Here is a 17,549-nt window from a genome sequence, read left to right as displayed (position 1 = left end):
ATTAATTTTTTTTAAATTATTTTTTCAACTTTATTTAATTAATTCAATAATTAAATTATTACAAAAATAATTATTTAATTTATTAAAATTTATTTAATTTAAAATTAATTTTGAGCGAAAAAAATTTTTTTCACATAAATTTTTTAATTTTTTTTAAATTTATTTTTTTTATTAAACATAAGAATTAAATTTAAAAAAATCCTGTGCAAAAAATATTAAAAAAAAATAAAAAATCTTTTCAAGGTCAAGACAATTTTCCAGTGATAGTAGCAACCATAGACACAAAAACAACAACAACAATTGTGAGTTACCGTGCGGAAAACGCTCAACTGTCGTACGAAAGGAGAAAAAATTCAGTCTTTTACTGACAACCTGACAGAAAGTACCGAACTAAAATATCCTTTTGCGGTTTCTCACTCTTTTCAAGCAAAATAAAATCAATTGACCAGTGTCATATTCAAAGAAAAACGTAAAATTATTACTCAACAAGGTAAGTTTTTGTCTAAAAATTGCTTCAAACTGTTTTGTATGGCGCAACACAAATCGATTCTTGAGTCATCTTTGTTGTCATTAATTTAAAAAGTCACGCATTTGTCACACTCTCACCGGGAAACTGTGTCTTCAACAATTCTCGTAGTATCCTTAATTACCTCCAAGTCTCTTTCAATTGACCATCAGAGTTAAAAAATAAACAGAAAAAAAATATTAGTGCAAAAAAAAAGAAGAAACACGACCTACACATCATTCACGCGAAACGCCAGCCGTACGTTCGTAGATGCAAGAGAACATCAGCCGATACGAAATCATACGATCATTTCACTTCTATGTAGATTTACACGTTCACGATGCATGTTCCATTGTACATATACGCGATACACTTTTGCTATAGAACCCAAAATCATCAAACATTTTCAATTTTATTTCAGTTTCTATTTGGTTGCAGGAGCGTGCGGATTTAATTCCTTAATAAAAATAAATAAATAATTAAAATAAAAAGAAGGAAGCTTGACAAAAAAAGTGTACTTTGCAAGAAAAAAGTACAGAAAAAATCTCGCATGATTTAGTGTAATTATTTCTAATAATAATTTATCACATCACAAAAAAATACTGCAAAAAAGTGACAAAAAGAAGCAAAAAAAAGAAATTATTAACTGAAAGTGATTATATTTATAGAAGCTCATTAAATAAAGAACTCTCTTTCTAAAAAGTGATAGTGATTTGTATAAATTTTTTTATACAAAAAAAATAGACTTGGATTAAATTAACTTTAGAACGACGACGTAACAAGGATTCTTAGTTAGGAAGGTAAGCATAAATATTTTTTTTTCGTAAAATACGTTTTGAGTGGTAGTGAAAAGTGTCTGTCTGTGAAAATAAATAAAATATTAAAATTAATTTAGAAAAAAAAATCACAATAATTTAAATTAATAAAAATTATTAAAATTATTGAGAATACTTAAAAATATCGAAATTCGTTAAAAAATAAGTAAAATCAATTTAAAAACATTTTTTTTAAATATTAAAAATAATTAAAATTATTTTTAAAAAATAATTAAAATTAAAAAAATAATTAAAATCAATTTAAAAAAAATATTTTTAAAATATTAAAATTATTTTCAAAAAATTAAAAATAATTTTTCCTTAGTTATTAAAAGTATTAAAATTAATTAAAAATCATTAAAAATAACTAAAATTAACGAGAAACAAAGAGAAATAATTAATAATAATAATATTTGATAAAGAGAAATAATTTTTTAAAATATTTAAAATATTTTTTTAAAAATTAAAAATAATTATTAATAAATTATTAAAATTAAATTAATTAAAATAGTTAAAATAATTAAATTATTTATTTTATCAGTAAAAACGTGTGGAAAATTACTAATTAATTAAATTTTGCCTTGATTTTCGATGTAAACCTATAAATCTAACTTTTATGCGGAAATATTCATCCATCACGTTATCAAGGATTCTAAAGCAAATTACATGCGTAATATTAAAATAAATGATGATAAACGCTATTCAAACGAGTAATTGAGACAAATTTGTAAAGATTAAGTAATAAGCAATACAAAAGGTAAATGTCTCCTTTATTATTGCGGAATAAAATGAAATTTAATTGATCAATAATAGAAATTATGTTAAATGAAATTTACAAAAGCCGCATAATTTTTTGTCACGTTGTGATGTGTACAATTTTTTTTTTAAATAAGAAGATTAAATTTTAGTACTCTTATGCAATATTAGAGTATTAATCAAAAACCCAAGTGATAAGAAAATTCAATTCAATTTTTTCGCTGTTGGCATCTGAGTGAATAATGCCAACTCAGTGCAATTCGAATTTTTTCGCATATAATCGTGAGATAATTCGTTTTTTGGTTAACGTGTCTTCCATTCATTATTTTTATAGCTTTTTTTCTGTGGAAAAATTTTATTTGTGTTTGATATTGAAAGTTTTGCGTAATACAACCTGTAGAACGTCAATGATATTTCTTAAACGAGAATACCTAATCTCGAAGTTGAATCATTTGCATAGTAATTAATAAGCAATGAGAGTAAAAAATTATTACGTTAGCTGGTGACGTAGCAAAATGTTTTGGCAAAGACAAAGTAAAGAGATTTTTTTATGGATCACTTTTTTGCGAGCTGTAGGAAATAAAAATTAACAAAATTAATTAGTCGATCAATTAATTGATTCAAAGTTGATTTTAGCTCTTTAAAATCCTTGAAAGCTATTTTTTTTTGAAGTTTTACATCAATAATAATTTGCTATATGAATGAAATGCCATTCTTGAACAAACTAAGATTTTATTTGATTAAAATAATTTTTTTATATATTTTTTTTAATAAAAATTATTAAATTAATTTTTAATGAAAAAATAAAAAATCATTGAAAATGTATCTAATCAAGAATTTTTAAAAAAATTTAATTAATTTTTGATTTGATTTTTATCAAAAAAAAAAAAAATAAAATTTTTATTAAAATTCGAATTTATAAAAAAAAATTAAAAAAAGGAAATTTTTTCATTAAAAATTAATTAAATAATTTTAATTTAAAAAAAAAAATAATAAAAAATTATTTTTTAAAATAAAATCTTACTTTGTTAAAGAATGTCATTCCATTCATAGCAAATTTTAATACAGCATGAGGAAATTTTTCAGTTAAGCCACAAAATTCTTTGAAACAGCAATTGAAAAACCTTAGAAATTCTTGACATTTCCGAGAATTTTTCAGATACTTTACTTGCATCACAATTCCAGCAAATTATTTGCCATCAAATACAGTCATCAACTCTTTAAATTACTTTGCATGTCAAATTAAATTCCTTATCAGACTATCAAATGTTTATCACTAGACCACTTCTTAACAGCGGACTGCAGTTATTTACACGACATTTGAATGATTTAATCGAATTGTTGTTTTTTTTTTATGACAAATTCACCGGGTATTACGTCGTTTTCAATAAAATAATGTATAAAATACGTTTACTATATCATTATTATGAATTATTATTTATTTACATTCTTTGTTATGCCATATGAACAAGTCGGATTTTTTTTTAGAAAGGTGTGTATTTTTGTACATATGCGCAAGGAAGCTGAGTGTCGATAGACTTTTGTATGTGAAAGAATCAGGTGATATTAATTCTCAGTATACTCGAATGTAGAAACAGCCACGTTGTATATAAACCGGTGTTTTACGTATGATCGTAAGATGCGAAATTATTACGTATACAATAGTAGTAGTCATTAACCGTGAACATGAAATTTATCAGAATAGAAGATGAAAACAAAAAACGCGATTAACATGCGGACAATAAAAAATGAACCGGGTCTACTTTTTTTTTGCTATTTGAGCTTGAAGTTAGGCTGTTAGAACAATTTCGTATCTACGTCATGCGATTTGTATCTGTAACTGGTTAATGCTTCTCAAATAGATATAATAAATGTAAATATAAATGAGCAAACTTTATTTTTTTTTATTTAATATTTTTTTCTGACAGACAGAAACTAAACTTGAATTTTTTTAAGTTCATGCGAACTCGTTTATTATTTTTGCGCTATTAGGGGTCATAAACGACAAGTATGTCATATTTAGTGCTCATTTCATAATGCCGCGCATTTTTTTGGAAAAAGAAAGTTGTTTACAATGTAGCTGCTTGTATAACCAAAATACTACGCAGTTACGATAAAAATGCGCTCGTATCTAGATAAAAAAGGTATCTGGTCGAGTCTTTGCAAAAATTACCGCTCGAAAGTATTTTTTTTAAGTGAAAGAATCTCTTGGTAAATATTCGGTTTGGCTTTCACTTTAAAAAAAATAGGTAGTTGTTATTGTTGCTGCGCAATTATCTTATTGAAGCTCATTGAGCTTTACTTACTAGTATTTACCGAATGACAACGCCAGGTCTTTTGTTTTTAAAAACCAAAACAAAAAATGTTACTTGAGGATGGTAAGCATCGACATAACGGATTGATGATAAAACAACTGACGTTTAAAAATGTTATCTTCTTGTTCTTAGCAAACCGTGACAAAGACAAAACGTAACATCATCCAAGAACAAATATTATTAGTATGCATTTTGTTGTCGTCATTGTAAAAAATGTGTAGATTACGCAAAAAAATATGTATTCATGAACCACGAGCGACTTTTTGCTCTTCAAATAATTTTTAACATTCGTATTTGTGTTCATTGACGTCAGTTACAGAACAAAATTTAACAAAAAAAAATGTACTTTAAATTACTTTGTTCGATTGCTTTGACAGCAACAGGTTTGTTTGTGGTTCTTTTCCGAAAGAAGTTATTTTTAGTCCGGAGATTCGCATTTCAAGTAGTTTTGCAGACAACATCAGACGTAATAGGTTTTTTTTTATGATTGATGAATGGATATCATGGAGCTAATTATTTTTATGAAGTTGTTACGAAAATAATTGTGATTGTTATTGTGTGTAAATCTGATCAAATATTGACGATTGCGGTTGTAATGGAAGATTTTTGCACGTAAAGCGTTTGCAAGTTAACTATTATCGAGCATGTTCGAGATCGAAATTATGGAAAACTTTCTGAATCTGACGTTTAGAAAATTGTATCGAATGTCAATGTGTTTTGTTTTGTTACTGAAACCATTTGAACTTGTAATATCAATTGCACTTTGGTTGTCCATTTTGATCACGATTTCTTTCTGGTCTGGTTTAAACTCCTTGATTAATTTAGAAAGCTGACTAGGTTTGACAACGTAATGTTTTCAGCTTCACATGAAGATTGAGTCGTAATTTGTAAATTTGTAGATAGATTCTTTTTGTGTCTAAATTTCTTCTCCAATCAGCATCAGAATATTTTTATTTTATTTTATGGCTGGCAAAGCCAGCAAGTAGAAACACAAACAAACAGTACCCAATTACAGAATATCCATAGATTTCGAATTTTTCGATCTTTTCGTAAAATTATTGTTATTTTTGGTTATTTTAAAATATCTAAAGATTTTTAAGACCTTCTATCCTCGTGAGCTTGAGTTTTGAAAGATATGTAGAAAGTTGATATGATGACAAGCCTAAGCATCTATGAAAAAATTTCTTAAGTATCTTTTTATCAAAATCTCTATTATACTTACTTACTTGTTCCAACTTGGATTTTTAGCCTCATTGCCATTTTATTGCCTTTGGATGAATTTTTCTAATCCATCGCCACTCCAATGTCCTTGACACACCTCAACCTTTGCTTATCGCAACTTTTCCAACTAGCTGATAATCCCGTCAAGGTTTTTGCTGTAGTTGTGTGAGATAAGGGATCGATTGCTGACATCCTCAGTTATAGCGGTGTGTCGTTAATTGACATTCTGTAAATAACAAAAACAGCAATTTATGACGTGTTTCGATTTGTACCGGTGATAAGAAAACGTGATGATTGAAAATTTACGCAAATTCATTATCGCAGTTGACGTGAAGTCTAATAGACACATTTCTCTTTTTTTTCCGCAGAATCCACAAAGCCCCCGTACTTTTATCAAGTGACCTTATTCAGTGAATAAGGTTTCAATCATTCCTTCGCGCAAACGGAGACAAAACAAACAAAGACGACGCACTCAAGGAAACAACAGCAACATGCCTGCTCGCTTCGAAGACGTAACATCTGACAACAGACAACATCCCATGTTCGGCATGGACCCGACGAATGCTGGACGGTACATGCCACGGGCTCCGCAGGATGACATTTGCATTACGGGCTTCTCTGGCCGGTAAGTTAAAAACTTTTTTAAAAATTAAAATTCACGCTTATAAAGTAATATATAAAAAATTTCCGAATTTTTGTTGAAATTTAAGTTTTTTTAACACAGTTTTTAAATTCAAAATCTTAAATTTTTGAAAAAAAAAATTTGAAAAAATGTTTTATTTTTTAATTTAAATAAATTTCATTTTGTTATGTAAAACTATTCTTAAATAATTTTTTTTTAACTTATCATAAATTTTACAAATTTTTGACCCTTTTTAAAGAAGTATTAAAAAAAAATTTCTTTAAATGACAAAATTTCTTAAAAATTGTTTAAAAAATTTTAAATTTTCATATTAGTAACTATAAAAATTTTTGTATAAACTTACCTTAAAATATTTTTGACATGAAAATTTCTTTATTTCAGCCTCCCCGAGAGCTCTAACATCGAAGAATTCAAACGAAACCTCTTCGATGGCGTTGATATGGTGAATGACGAGCCCCGTCGCTGGCCCGCTGGTTTGCACGATCTGCCAACGCGCATTGGCAAGATCAAGGACGAAGATCTCGAGAACTTGGATGCCCAATTTTTCGGCATCCATCAAAAACAAGCCGAATGCATGGACCCTCAACTTCGTATGTTGCTTGAATGCACACACGAAGCCATCATTGATGCTGGCATCAATCCTCAGGAAATCCGTGGGTCCCGCACGGGCGTTTACATCGGCGTTTCTAACTCGGAAACGGAGCAATATTGGTGCGGCGATCCAGATTTGGTCAACGGTTATGGTCTCACGGGATGCGCTCGTGCCATGTTCGCAAATCGCTTGTCATTCACATTTGACTTAAAGGGTCCCAGTTATGCCGTTGATACCGCTTGTTCGAGTTCGTTGTTTGCCATGGCGCAAGCTTTTGAAGATATGCGTTTGGGACGTTGTGATGCTGCGATTGTTGCTGGAGCTGGTTTGATTTTGAAACCAACAATGTCTTTGCAATTCAAACGTTTGGGCATGTTGAGTCCTGATGGCGCCTGCAAAGCTTTCGACGAAAGTGGCAATGGATATGTGCGATCTGAAGGTTGTGTTGTCATTTTTATGCAACGTGCTGTCAATGCGCGTCGTATTTACTCGAGCGTGTTAAATGTCAGAACAAATACGGATGGCGCCAAGGAGCAAGGCATCACATATCCCAGTGGCGACATGCAAAATCGTCTCATTCGCGAAACATATCAAGATATCGGTTTGAACCCGAGTGAAGTCACATACGTTGAAGCTCACGGAACAGGCACGAAGGTTGGAGATCCACAAGAAGTCAACTCAATTTGTGACTTTTTCTGCAAGGATCGCAAACAACCCTTGCTCATTGGGTCTGTCAAGTCAAACATGGGTCACAGTGAACCCGCATCAGGGGTTTGTTCACTCGCGAAACTCTTGATTGCCATGAACGAAGGTGTCATTCCCGCCAATTTGCATTTCAAGAAACCCAACCCTGATTTGCATGGGTTACTCGATGGTCGCATGAAGGTCGTCGATAAAAACCTCAAATGGGAAGGCGGCATTATCGGCGTCAACTCATTTGGCTTCGGCGGAGCTAATGCTCATGTCATCCTCAAATCGCATCGTAAACCGAAAGTCGTTACGCCTAAAGATGATTTCCCCAAACTCGTGGTTTGTTCGGGACGTACCGAAGAAGCGATCGAAACCATTTTGGATGAAGCTGCGAAACATCAAGATGATGAAGAATTCCTCGGTTTGGTGAACGAAATTCACTCGAAAGCCATTTCAGCGCATTATTATCGAGGTTATGCCTTGCTAAAAGGTGATACAGTGACACGCGAAGTCTTGGATTGCAAAGATGAGAAACGCCCATTATGGTACATTTACTCCGGAATGGGATCCCAATGGGCAAGCATGGCAAAAGACTTAATGCAAGTCGAAGTTTTTCGCAATAGCATTCATCGGTGTGCTGAAGCTTTGAAACCAGAAGGCTTGGATCTCGTTGATATCCTTACAAAAAGTGACGAATCGCGTTTTGATAACATCTTGTACTCTTTCGTGTCAATTGCAGCTGTTCAAGTTGCACTTACGGATGTTTTGACACACGTTGGAATGACGCCTGATGGCATGGTTGGTCACAGTGTTGGAGAATTGGGTTGTGCTTATGCTGATGGATGTTTTACGCCTGAACAAACAGTTTTAGCTGCTTATTGGAGAGGACGAAGCATTCTGGATACAAATTTGTCGGAAGGTGCTATGGCTGCTGTTGGGCTTTCATGGGAAGAATGTCACAAACGCTTGCCCAAAGATGTTATTCCAGCTTGTCATAACAGTGAAGACAGTGTTACGGTAAGTTTTGATTTGTTTTAAAAATCTAAATTAAGTTCATTTCGAGATCGAAATTGTTCATTTTGAGATCTAAAAAAGTTGATTTCGAGAGCTAAGTGTTCATTTAAAAGTATAAAACTTCATTTTTAAACTAAAATTTGATTCCTAAATCTTTGTAGCTCATTTATAGAGCAACATTTTTTACTTCAAGATCTAACAATTTCGAGAGATTTAAAAGAATTTTTTCAAAAAATTAGACGAAAGAAAATCCAAAACATTTTCAACTATTATATCGACTTAAAAAAATTGCTTTCTCGATCAAAATTTCTAATGCAAAATTTTTCTCAACAGATTTCTGGACCCCCAAAATCCGTTCAAAAAGTCGTCGAAGAATTCACCGCCGAAGGAATCTTCGCCAAAGGAGTCAAATCCTCCGGCATGGCTTTCCACAGCAAATACATCGCTGACGCTGCGCCTCGTCTCCGCAAGTCTCTCGACAAAATCATCCCGAACCCCAAAAACCGCACACCACGCTGGATCAGTTCGAGCATCCCTGAATCATCTTGGAACACGCCTCTCGCTACACAAAGCTCCGCCGCTTATCACGTCAACAATCTATTGTCGCCCGTATTATTCCACTCTGCGCTGCAACACATTCCCAAAAATGCAATTTGCATCGAAATCGCTCCTCACGGACTTTTGCAAGCAATTTTGAAGCGTTCTTTGGGCAAGGAAGCCACAAACTTGAGTTTGATGAAACGCGGCAGTGATGACAACGTCACCTTTTTGCTTTCCAACCTCGGAAAATTGTACGCAGCTGGAGCTCAACCTCTCGTTTCGAAGTTATACCGACAAATTTCGTATCCCGTTGGCAATGGAACGCCCATGTTGAATTCCCTGATCAAATGGGATCACTCGCAAAAATGGTTCCTCGCCAAATTCGGATCTGATACGCAATCCGGCGAAGCAGTTGTTGACGTAAACTTGGCTAAAGATGAAGATGCCTTCATTGCGGGTCACACAATTGATGGTCGTGTTCTTTTCCCGGCAACGGGATACATGACACTCGTTTGGCGCATGTTTGCCAAGATGCACAACCAAAATTTGGACAAAGCTGCTGTCGTGATGGAGAACGTTGTCTTCCATCGTGCCACAATTATGCCGAAAGAGGGTTCTGTGAAGTTTGGAATTACATTCTTTAATGGCACGGGACAATTTGAGATTTGCGAAAGTGGAACGTTGGCTGTTTCCGGCAAAATTTACGTGCCCGAAGACATCGAACGAGAAGAACTTCCCTTGGAACCTTTGGAATTGGAGGATAAAGTCAACATTGAACTCGATTCTTCTGACATTTACAAAGAACTTCGTTTACGTGGATATGACTATCAAGGTCTCTTCCGTGGCGTAACGAAAGCCGATTCATGTGGCAACTTGGGCGAACTCAAATGGGAAGGAAATTGGATCAGTTTCATGGATACAATGTTGCAATTCAGTATTCTCGGCAAGGATTTACGTGAATTGTACCTTCCAACGCGTATCGGTCGTGTCACGATCAACCCGGAGAAACACATGAACTGGATAAATCAATGTCAGTCAACCGAAAATTGCGTCATTCCGGTCTACATGTACAAAGATATCAATGTTATCAAAGCTGGCGGTGTTGAAATGCGTCATATGAAGTGCGCTTTGGCTCCTCGTCGATCGGGAACACAAACATCCCCCAAATTGGAGCGATATTTATTCGTTCCAAATGAAAATCAAAAGGGATTGTGCGAAAATAATGATCGCGCGAAGCAACATGCCGTATCAGTAGCTGTCCATCTTGCTTTGGAGAACAGTTCAGGTGCTTTGAAATTCAAAACTGTCGAAGTTGCGTACGATAAATCCGCGGAAAATACTTTGGCATTGCAAGTTCAAGACCTTATCGAAAGCGAACCGACATTATCGAGCGAAGTTGTTGTCGTTCAACGACAAGAAAGTGATTCATTTACACAAATTTTCGCCGAAAGTGGTGTCAAGTTGGTTGTTAAGGACGACAATGTGGATCAATTTGAGACTGGATGTCATCTCGCTATCGGTCATGATGTTCTTTCAAGCGCTAATGGATCCCAATTATTAAAAGCACTTGTAGCTTCGATCAAAGAAACATGCTTCGTCTTGTTGGAAGAATCAGCAACAGCTTATCAAAATGCCTCAAAGCGCGATTCATTGTTCAAAGAAAACAATTTACAAGTTGTCATGTCTCAAACGTGCGATCAAAAAGTTTTCGTACTTTTGCGCCCTCGCCAAGATTTGTCCGAACGAAAAACGCAAAAACTTGTCATTACTGAGAAGAATTTCTCATGGGTTGATGACCTTAAGAAGGCATTGGCAACTGCTGAAGAAACCCAAACTTACACTTACATCGTCGTGCAAGGCGAAGAAACTTTCGGAGCTGTTGGTCTCATGAATTGCATCAAAAATGAAGCTGGCGGCAAATTTGCACGTCTCTATTTTGTGCAAGATAAGGTCTCGGAAGCCTTTGATTTCAATGGAAAATTGTACAAATCGCAAGTTGAGAAGGATCTTATCTCAAATGTTTACAAAAATGGAGCTTGGGGAACTTTCCGTCACTTGAGATTGAAGAACCAAAAAGCTATTCCAACACTTCCTGTCGAACATGCTTACGTTAATGCCTTGACAAAGGGAGATTTGGCAAGTTTGAGATGGATTGAAGGACCATTGTCGATGGATTTGTAAGTTTTTCAAGTTGAAATTTAGAAAATTGCTGAAATTTGTTCATTTTTTGCAGAAATAACGTTGATCAAGAGAAGGAAGACTTGTGCACAGTCTACTATGCGCCAATCAACTTCCGTGATGTCATGTTGAGCTCAGGAAAATTATCAGTTGATGCCTTGCCAGGAGATTTGCCATACCAAGATTGTGTATTAGGATTGGAAGTAAGTTTTTGGAAATTTAATTTTTTCCATATTTTATATTAAAGCATGAACAAGCGTAGAATTATTCAAAAAAAAAAAACCTGTGGAAAGTAAAAAAAAATAATTAATAAGAAGCTTAAATAATCATAATTCAATTTCATGAAAAATTTCAATATAAAAATTCTTAAATTTTTGCTTAAAAAATATGTTTTGACTAAAACTTACCTTAAATTCGTTTTTTTCAGTTCTCTGGTCGCGATTCCAAAGGACGTCGCATCATGGCAATGGTTCAAGCAAAATCCTTGGCAACTACTTGTGTCGCTCCCCGCAGCATGATTTGGGAAATTCCCGACAACTGGACAATGGAACAAGCCTCCACTGTTCCCTGCGTTTACTCAACCGTCTATTACGCCCTCGTCGTTCGCGGCAAAATGCAAAAAGGCGAATCTATCCTCATCCACGCTGGCAGCGGAGGCGTTGGTCAAGCCGCTATCTCCGTTGCCCTCAGCCACGGACTTACTGTCTTCACAACTGTCGGCAGCAAGGAGAAACGCGAATTCCTCAAACGCACTTTCCCCCAATTGCAGGACAAAAACATCGGAAATTCCCGCGATTGCAGCTTTGAGCAGATGATTATGCGCGAAACACGAGGTCGTGGCGTTAATTTAGTCCTAAACTCGTTGGCGGAAGAAAAATTACAAGCTTCCGTGAGATGTTTGGGCTTGAATGGTCGCTTCTTGGAAATTGGTAAACTTGATTTGAACAATGATTCGCCGCTTGGCATGTCGGTGTTCTTGAAAAATACTTCGTTCCATGGAATTTTGCTCGACAGCGTCATGGAAGGTGACGACGAGACAATTGCGCAAGTTGTGGGACTCGTTCGTGATGGCATCAAGACAGGAGCTGTTCGCCCATTGCCTACTACCGTATTCAATGATCAACAAATCGAACAAGCATTTAGATTCATGGCATCCGGAAAGCATATTGGCAAAGTTGTGATCAAGGTACGCGACGAAGAAACGCAGAAAACGACAAAACCCACGCCAAAACTCGTCACTTCCATTCCACGAACGTATTTGCACAGCGATAAATCGTACATTTTGGTTGGAGGTCTCGGCGGTTTTGGACTTGAACTTGCCAACTGGATGGTTGTTCGCGGGGCTCGCAATGTTATTTTGACTTCTCGAAGCGGCGTGAAGACCGGATATCAATCTTTGATGATCAGACGTTGGCGCGACAGAGGCGTCACTGTGCAAATTGACACTAATGACGTTACGACACTCGATGGGGCTCGTTCATTGTTGAAGGCAGCGAATAAATTGGCGACAGTCGGGGGAATTATCAACTTGGCTGCCGTTTTGCGTGACGGGTTATTGGATGATCAAACAGAAGCTGACTTCAAAACAGTTTGTCGCCCCAAAGTCGATGGCACAAAGAACTTGGATCTTGCTTCGCGTGAACTCTGTCCAGATTTAGACTACTTTATCTGTTTCTCCTCGGTGTCTTGCGGGCGCGGAAATATCGGACAAACGAATTACGGTTTAGCTAACTCAGCAATGGAACGAATTTGCGAAAATCGTCAAGCTTCAGGGTTGCCAGCGACGGCAATTCAATGGGGTGCCATCGGAGATGTCGGTTTAGTTTTGGAGAATTTGGGCGGAAATGACACCGTCGTTGGCGGAACGTTGCCTCAACGGATGTTCAGTTGCTTGGAAACAATTGACATGTTCATGCAACAACCGCATGCCGTACTTGCCTCCATGGTTGTCGCCGAAAAACGCAAAGCTGATGCCTCGTCGAGTGTCTCGCTCGTGAGTTGCATCGCGAATATCCTCGGATTGAAAGATACGAAAAACATTGGGGATGGCGCTTCGTTGGCAGATCTCGGTATGGATTCGCTTATGGGAGCTGAAATTAAACAGACGCTCGAGAGAAGTTACGATTTGGTGATGAGTGCACAGGAAATCCGTCAATTGACTTTCGGAAAGTTGAAGGCACTTGAATCGGGAGCAGCAGGAGCGAGTGATGACAGTGCTCCAACGACAAATGGACGTTCGTCGCCAGATGCAAGTCCCATTGGGGATGGAACGCAAGTGCAATTCAATGCGGAACTCATGCCAAGTCAAACGCTCGTACGATTGCCATCCAAAGTGCCGGATTCTGAAACGAAAAATGCGATGTTTGTGGTGAGTTTTCAATTTTTTTTCAGAAAAGTTTAATTCAAAATTAATTTGTTTAATAAAATTTTTTTTTCATCAAATTTTCCTATATAAAAATTTTCCAATTTAAACGAAATTCCAATTTTTTGCGACAAAGTTTTAATTTTTTACAAAAAAATTAATTTTTCTAATAATTTTTTTTAAACAAAATTTAATTTTTTTCGTATTTTTTTTTTTTTAACAAAAAAAAAATATTTAAATATTTAAAAAATTTTTTTTTTTACATTTAGAAAATTTAATTTTTCCAAAATAATTTTTTAATAATTTTTTATTTTTTTTATTTTTAATTTTATTTTTTTATTTTATTTTTCTTTTAAATTTTCAACTTTTTAATTTTCTTAATAAAATTTAATTTCATTTTTTAACAAAATTTTTAATTTTTTTATCAAATATTTATTTTTTTTCCATAGGTTCATGCCATTGAAGGTGTCACAACAGCTTTACTTCCTCTTGCCGCCCAACTTTCGGTCCCAGTTTATGGCTTGCAATGCACAAATGACGTTCCAACTGACACTATCCCAGTAATTGCCGCTCATTACATCAAACAAATTAAGAAAATCCAATCGAAAGGACCTTACACCGTTGCTGGATATTCCTTTGGCGGCTCAATTGCCTTCGAAATGGTCTCACAACTCGAGAACGAGGGAGAAAGTTGCAAATTGGTGATGTTAGATGGTGCTCCAAGATACGTCAGTTGGTACACGGAAGTCCACAAGCAAAAACAATCCTCAAAATCTGACGAAGAATCTTACGCTTTGGCCTACTTTGGACTTGTTTGCGGAAAATTAGACTATTCAAAGGTATTTTCGATTGAAATTTAAAAAAAAATCAAAAATTAATGAAAAATTAATTTTAGGTTGCAAAAGAACTTCTTGCTCTTCCAAACTTTGAAAGCAGACTGAAACGATGTGCTGAACTGGTGCAAACCGCGTTACAACAAAAGTACTCAATTGAACTCGTAAGTCCTTTAAAAAAATATTTTTGGTCAAAATTTAATTAAAAATTTATTTTTTTTTTTGTAGATCATGCAAACCGCCACAAGCTTCTACAAGAAACTTCTCGCTGCACACAACTACAATCCTGAAACAAAGATTAATGCAAAGACGTTGCTTTTCAAACCGACAGAAAATTACGCGAAATTGAGTGAAGATTACGGATTATCTCAGGTAATTTTTACAAAATTTCTTCATTTCTTTACATTTTAAAACGAAATTTTAAATTTTTTCAGGTTTGCAACAAAAAAGTCGAGATCCAAACCATCAAAGGTGATCACAGATCGATCCTCACTGGCGACAGTGTCCAACAAATTGCACAAATTATTCAAAGCTTGAAGTAAAAAAACCACCTTCTACTTTAAAAACTTTTTCACACAAACACACTTACAACTCTTGTCAAAGCACCAGTGATTTACTTCCCCCGAAAAAATGGAAAATTAGGATAAATTTAAGAACACTAACTTTAAATGTTTTATATAAAAATCACAAATAAAGACAAATTTTTACCATTTTTGGGTTATTTCTGAGAAAAAGTCATCTAAAAATTATTTAAATGGCTTTTTTCTGAGCAGTCTCTCTTTTTACGCTATTTAATTGAAATAAAATGTACATCACATTCCAATCTAAATATTTAAAGCGAATGACAAAAATTAAAATTTAAACAAAAAAAAATGCAAAAAATAGAAAATATTTTAGCTTTATAACAAAAAGTAGAAGTAGAAATAAAAAAAAAATATTTATTAAAAAATAAAAAAAAATCAAATTAAGGGAAAATTTTTTGTGTCTATGAAAATTAATGTAAATATTGAAACTAAATGGAGTAAAAATAAATGTAATTATGTAAAAAAAACTTTTTTTTATTTTAGACATCAAAAGATAGATTATCACGATTCGTATGTCAAAATGGTGATAAATTTTTTTCATCAAAAATCGACGAGATTTGAATGAAAATCAACTTTAGAATGAATATTTATTAACTTTTAGCTTTGAAACCCATCAAAAGTTGGTTGAAAAGTGACTTGAGAAAAAAAGTACGATTTTTGCTCCTCATATGATAAAATCGTACTTTTTTTTATTTGATCAAAAATCGATCAGATATCAATGGAAATCAACTTTAGAATGAATATTTATTCAATTTTAGCTTTGAAACCCATCAAAATTTGGTTGAAAAGTGACTTGAGAAAAAAAGTACGATTTTTGCTCCTCATATGATAAAATCGTACTTTTTTTATTTGATCAAAAATCGATCAGATATCAATGGAAATCAACTTTAGAATGAATATTTATTCAATTTTAGCTTTGAAACCCATCAAAATTTGGTTGAAAAGTGACTTGATTTTTGCTCCTCAAAAAAAGTACGATTTTTGCTCCTCATATGATAAAATCGTACTTTTTTTTATTTGATCAAAAATCGATCAGATATCAATGGAAATCAACTTTAGAATGAATATTTATTCAATTTTAGCTTTGAAACCCATCAAAATTTGGTTGAAAAGTGACTTGAGAAAAAAAGTACGATTTTTGCTCCTCATATGATAAAATCGTACGTACGATTTTTGCTCCTTATGATAAAATTATTTGATCAAAAATCGATCAGATATCAATGGAAATCAACTTTAGAATGAATATTTATTCAATTTTAGCTTTGAAACCCATCAAAATTTGGTTGAAAAGTGATTTGAAAAAAAAGTACGATTTTTGCTCCTCATATGATAAAATCGTACTTTTTTTTATTTGATCAAAAATCGATCAGATATCAATGGAAATCAACTTTAGAATGAATATTTATTAAATTTTAGCTTTGAAACCCATCAAAATTTGGTTGGTTGAAAATTGACTTGAGAAAATCGTACTTTTTTAATACGATTTTTGCTCCTCATATGGTAAAATCGTACTTTTTTTTATTTGATCAAAAATCGATCAGATATCAATGACTTGAATGAATAAAAAGAAACCCATACGATTTTTGCTCGATTTTTGCTCCTCATATAATAAAATCGTACTTTTTTAATACGATTTTTGCTCCTCATATGATAAAATCGTACTTTTTTTTATTTGATCAAAAATCGATCAGATATCAATGGAAATCAACTTTAGAATGAATATTTATTCAATTTTAGCTTTGAAACCCATCAAAATTTGGTTGAAAAGTGACTTGAGAAAAAAAGTACGATTTTTGCTCCTCATATGATAAAATCGTACTTTTTTTTATTTGATCAAAAATCGATCAGATATCAATGGAAATCAACTTTAGAATGAATATTTATTCAATTTTAGCTTTGAAACCCATCAAAATTTGGTTGAAAAGTGACTTGAGTAAAAAAGTACGATTTTTGCTCCTCATATGATAAAATCGTACTTTTTTTTATTTGATCAAAAATCGATCAGATATCAATGGAAATCAACTTTAGAATGAATATTTATTCAATTTTAGCTTTGAAACCCATCAAAATTTGGTTGAAAAGTGACTTGAAAAAAAAAGTACGATTTTTGCTCCTCATATAATAAAATCGTACTTTTTTTTATTTGATCAAAAATCGATCAGATATCAATGGAAATCAACTTTAGAATGAATATTTATTCAATTTTAGCTTTGAAACCCATCAAAATTTGGTTGAAAAGTGACTTGAAAAAAAAAGTACGATTTTTGCTCCTCATATACTTTTTTAGTACGATTTTTGCTCCTCATATGATAAAATCGTACTTTTTTTTATTTGATCAAAAATCGATCAGATATCAATGGAAATCAACTTTAGAATGAATATTTATTCAATTTTAGCTTTGAAACCCATCAAAATTTGGTTGAAAAGTGACTTGAGAAAAAAAGTACGATTTTTGCTCCTCATATGATAAAATCGTACTTTTTTTATTTGATCAAAAATCG

General features: G+C 33.4%; 1 protein-coding gene across 1 annotated transcript; it reads left to right on the top strand.

Moving 5' to 3' along the window:
* The first annotated feature begins 371 nt into the window (after positions 1-371).
* On the top strand, positions 372-15,480 carry LOC134830204 (fatty acid synthase). Its single transcript, XM_063843608.1, has 11 exons — positions 372-490; positions 927-1,305; positions 5,981-6,237; positions 6,637-8,554; positions 8,885-11,268; positions 11,325-11,472; positions 11,697-13,637; positions 14,081-14,470; positions 14,527-14,628; positions 14,693-14,836; positions 14,899-15,480. The coding sequence occupies exons 3-11, from the start codon at positions 6,104-6,106 to the stop codon at positions 15,004-15,006; spliced, it is 7,269 nt and encodes a 2,422-aa protein (XP_063699678.1). The 5' UTR covers positions 372-490; positions 927-1,305; positions 5,981-6,103; the 3' UTR covers positions 15,007-15,480.
* Positions 15,481-17,549: the final 2,069 nt, after the last annotated feature.

Source organism: Culicoides brevitarsis, chromosome 2 (assembly GCF_036172545.1).
Source record: "Culicoides brevitarsis isolate CSIRO-B50_1 chromosome 2, AGI_CSIRO_Cbre_v1, whole genome shotgun sequence".
Taxonomy (NCBI): Eukaryota; Metazoa; Arthropoda; class Insecta; order Diptera; family Ceratopogonidae; genus Culicoides; species Culicoides brevitarsis.
Note: the sequence above shows the minus strand (reverse complement) of the source record. Positions and strands in the feature narration are given on the sequence as shown.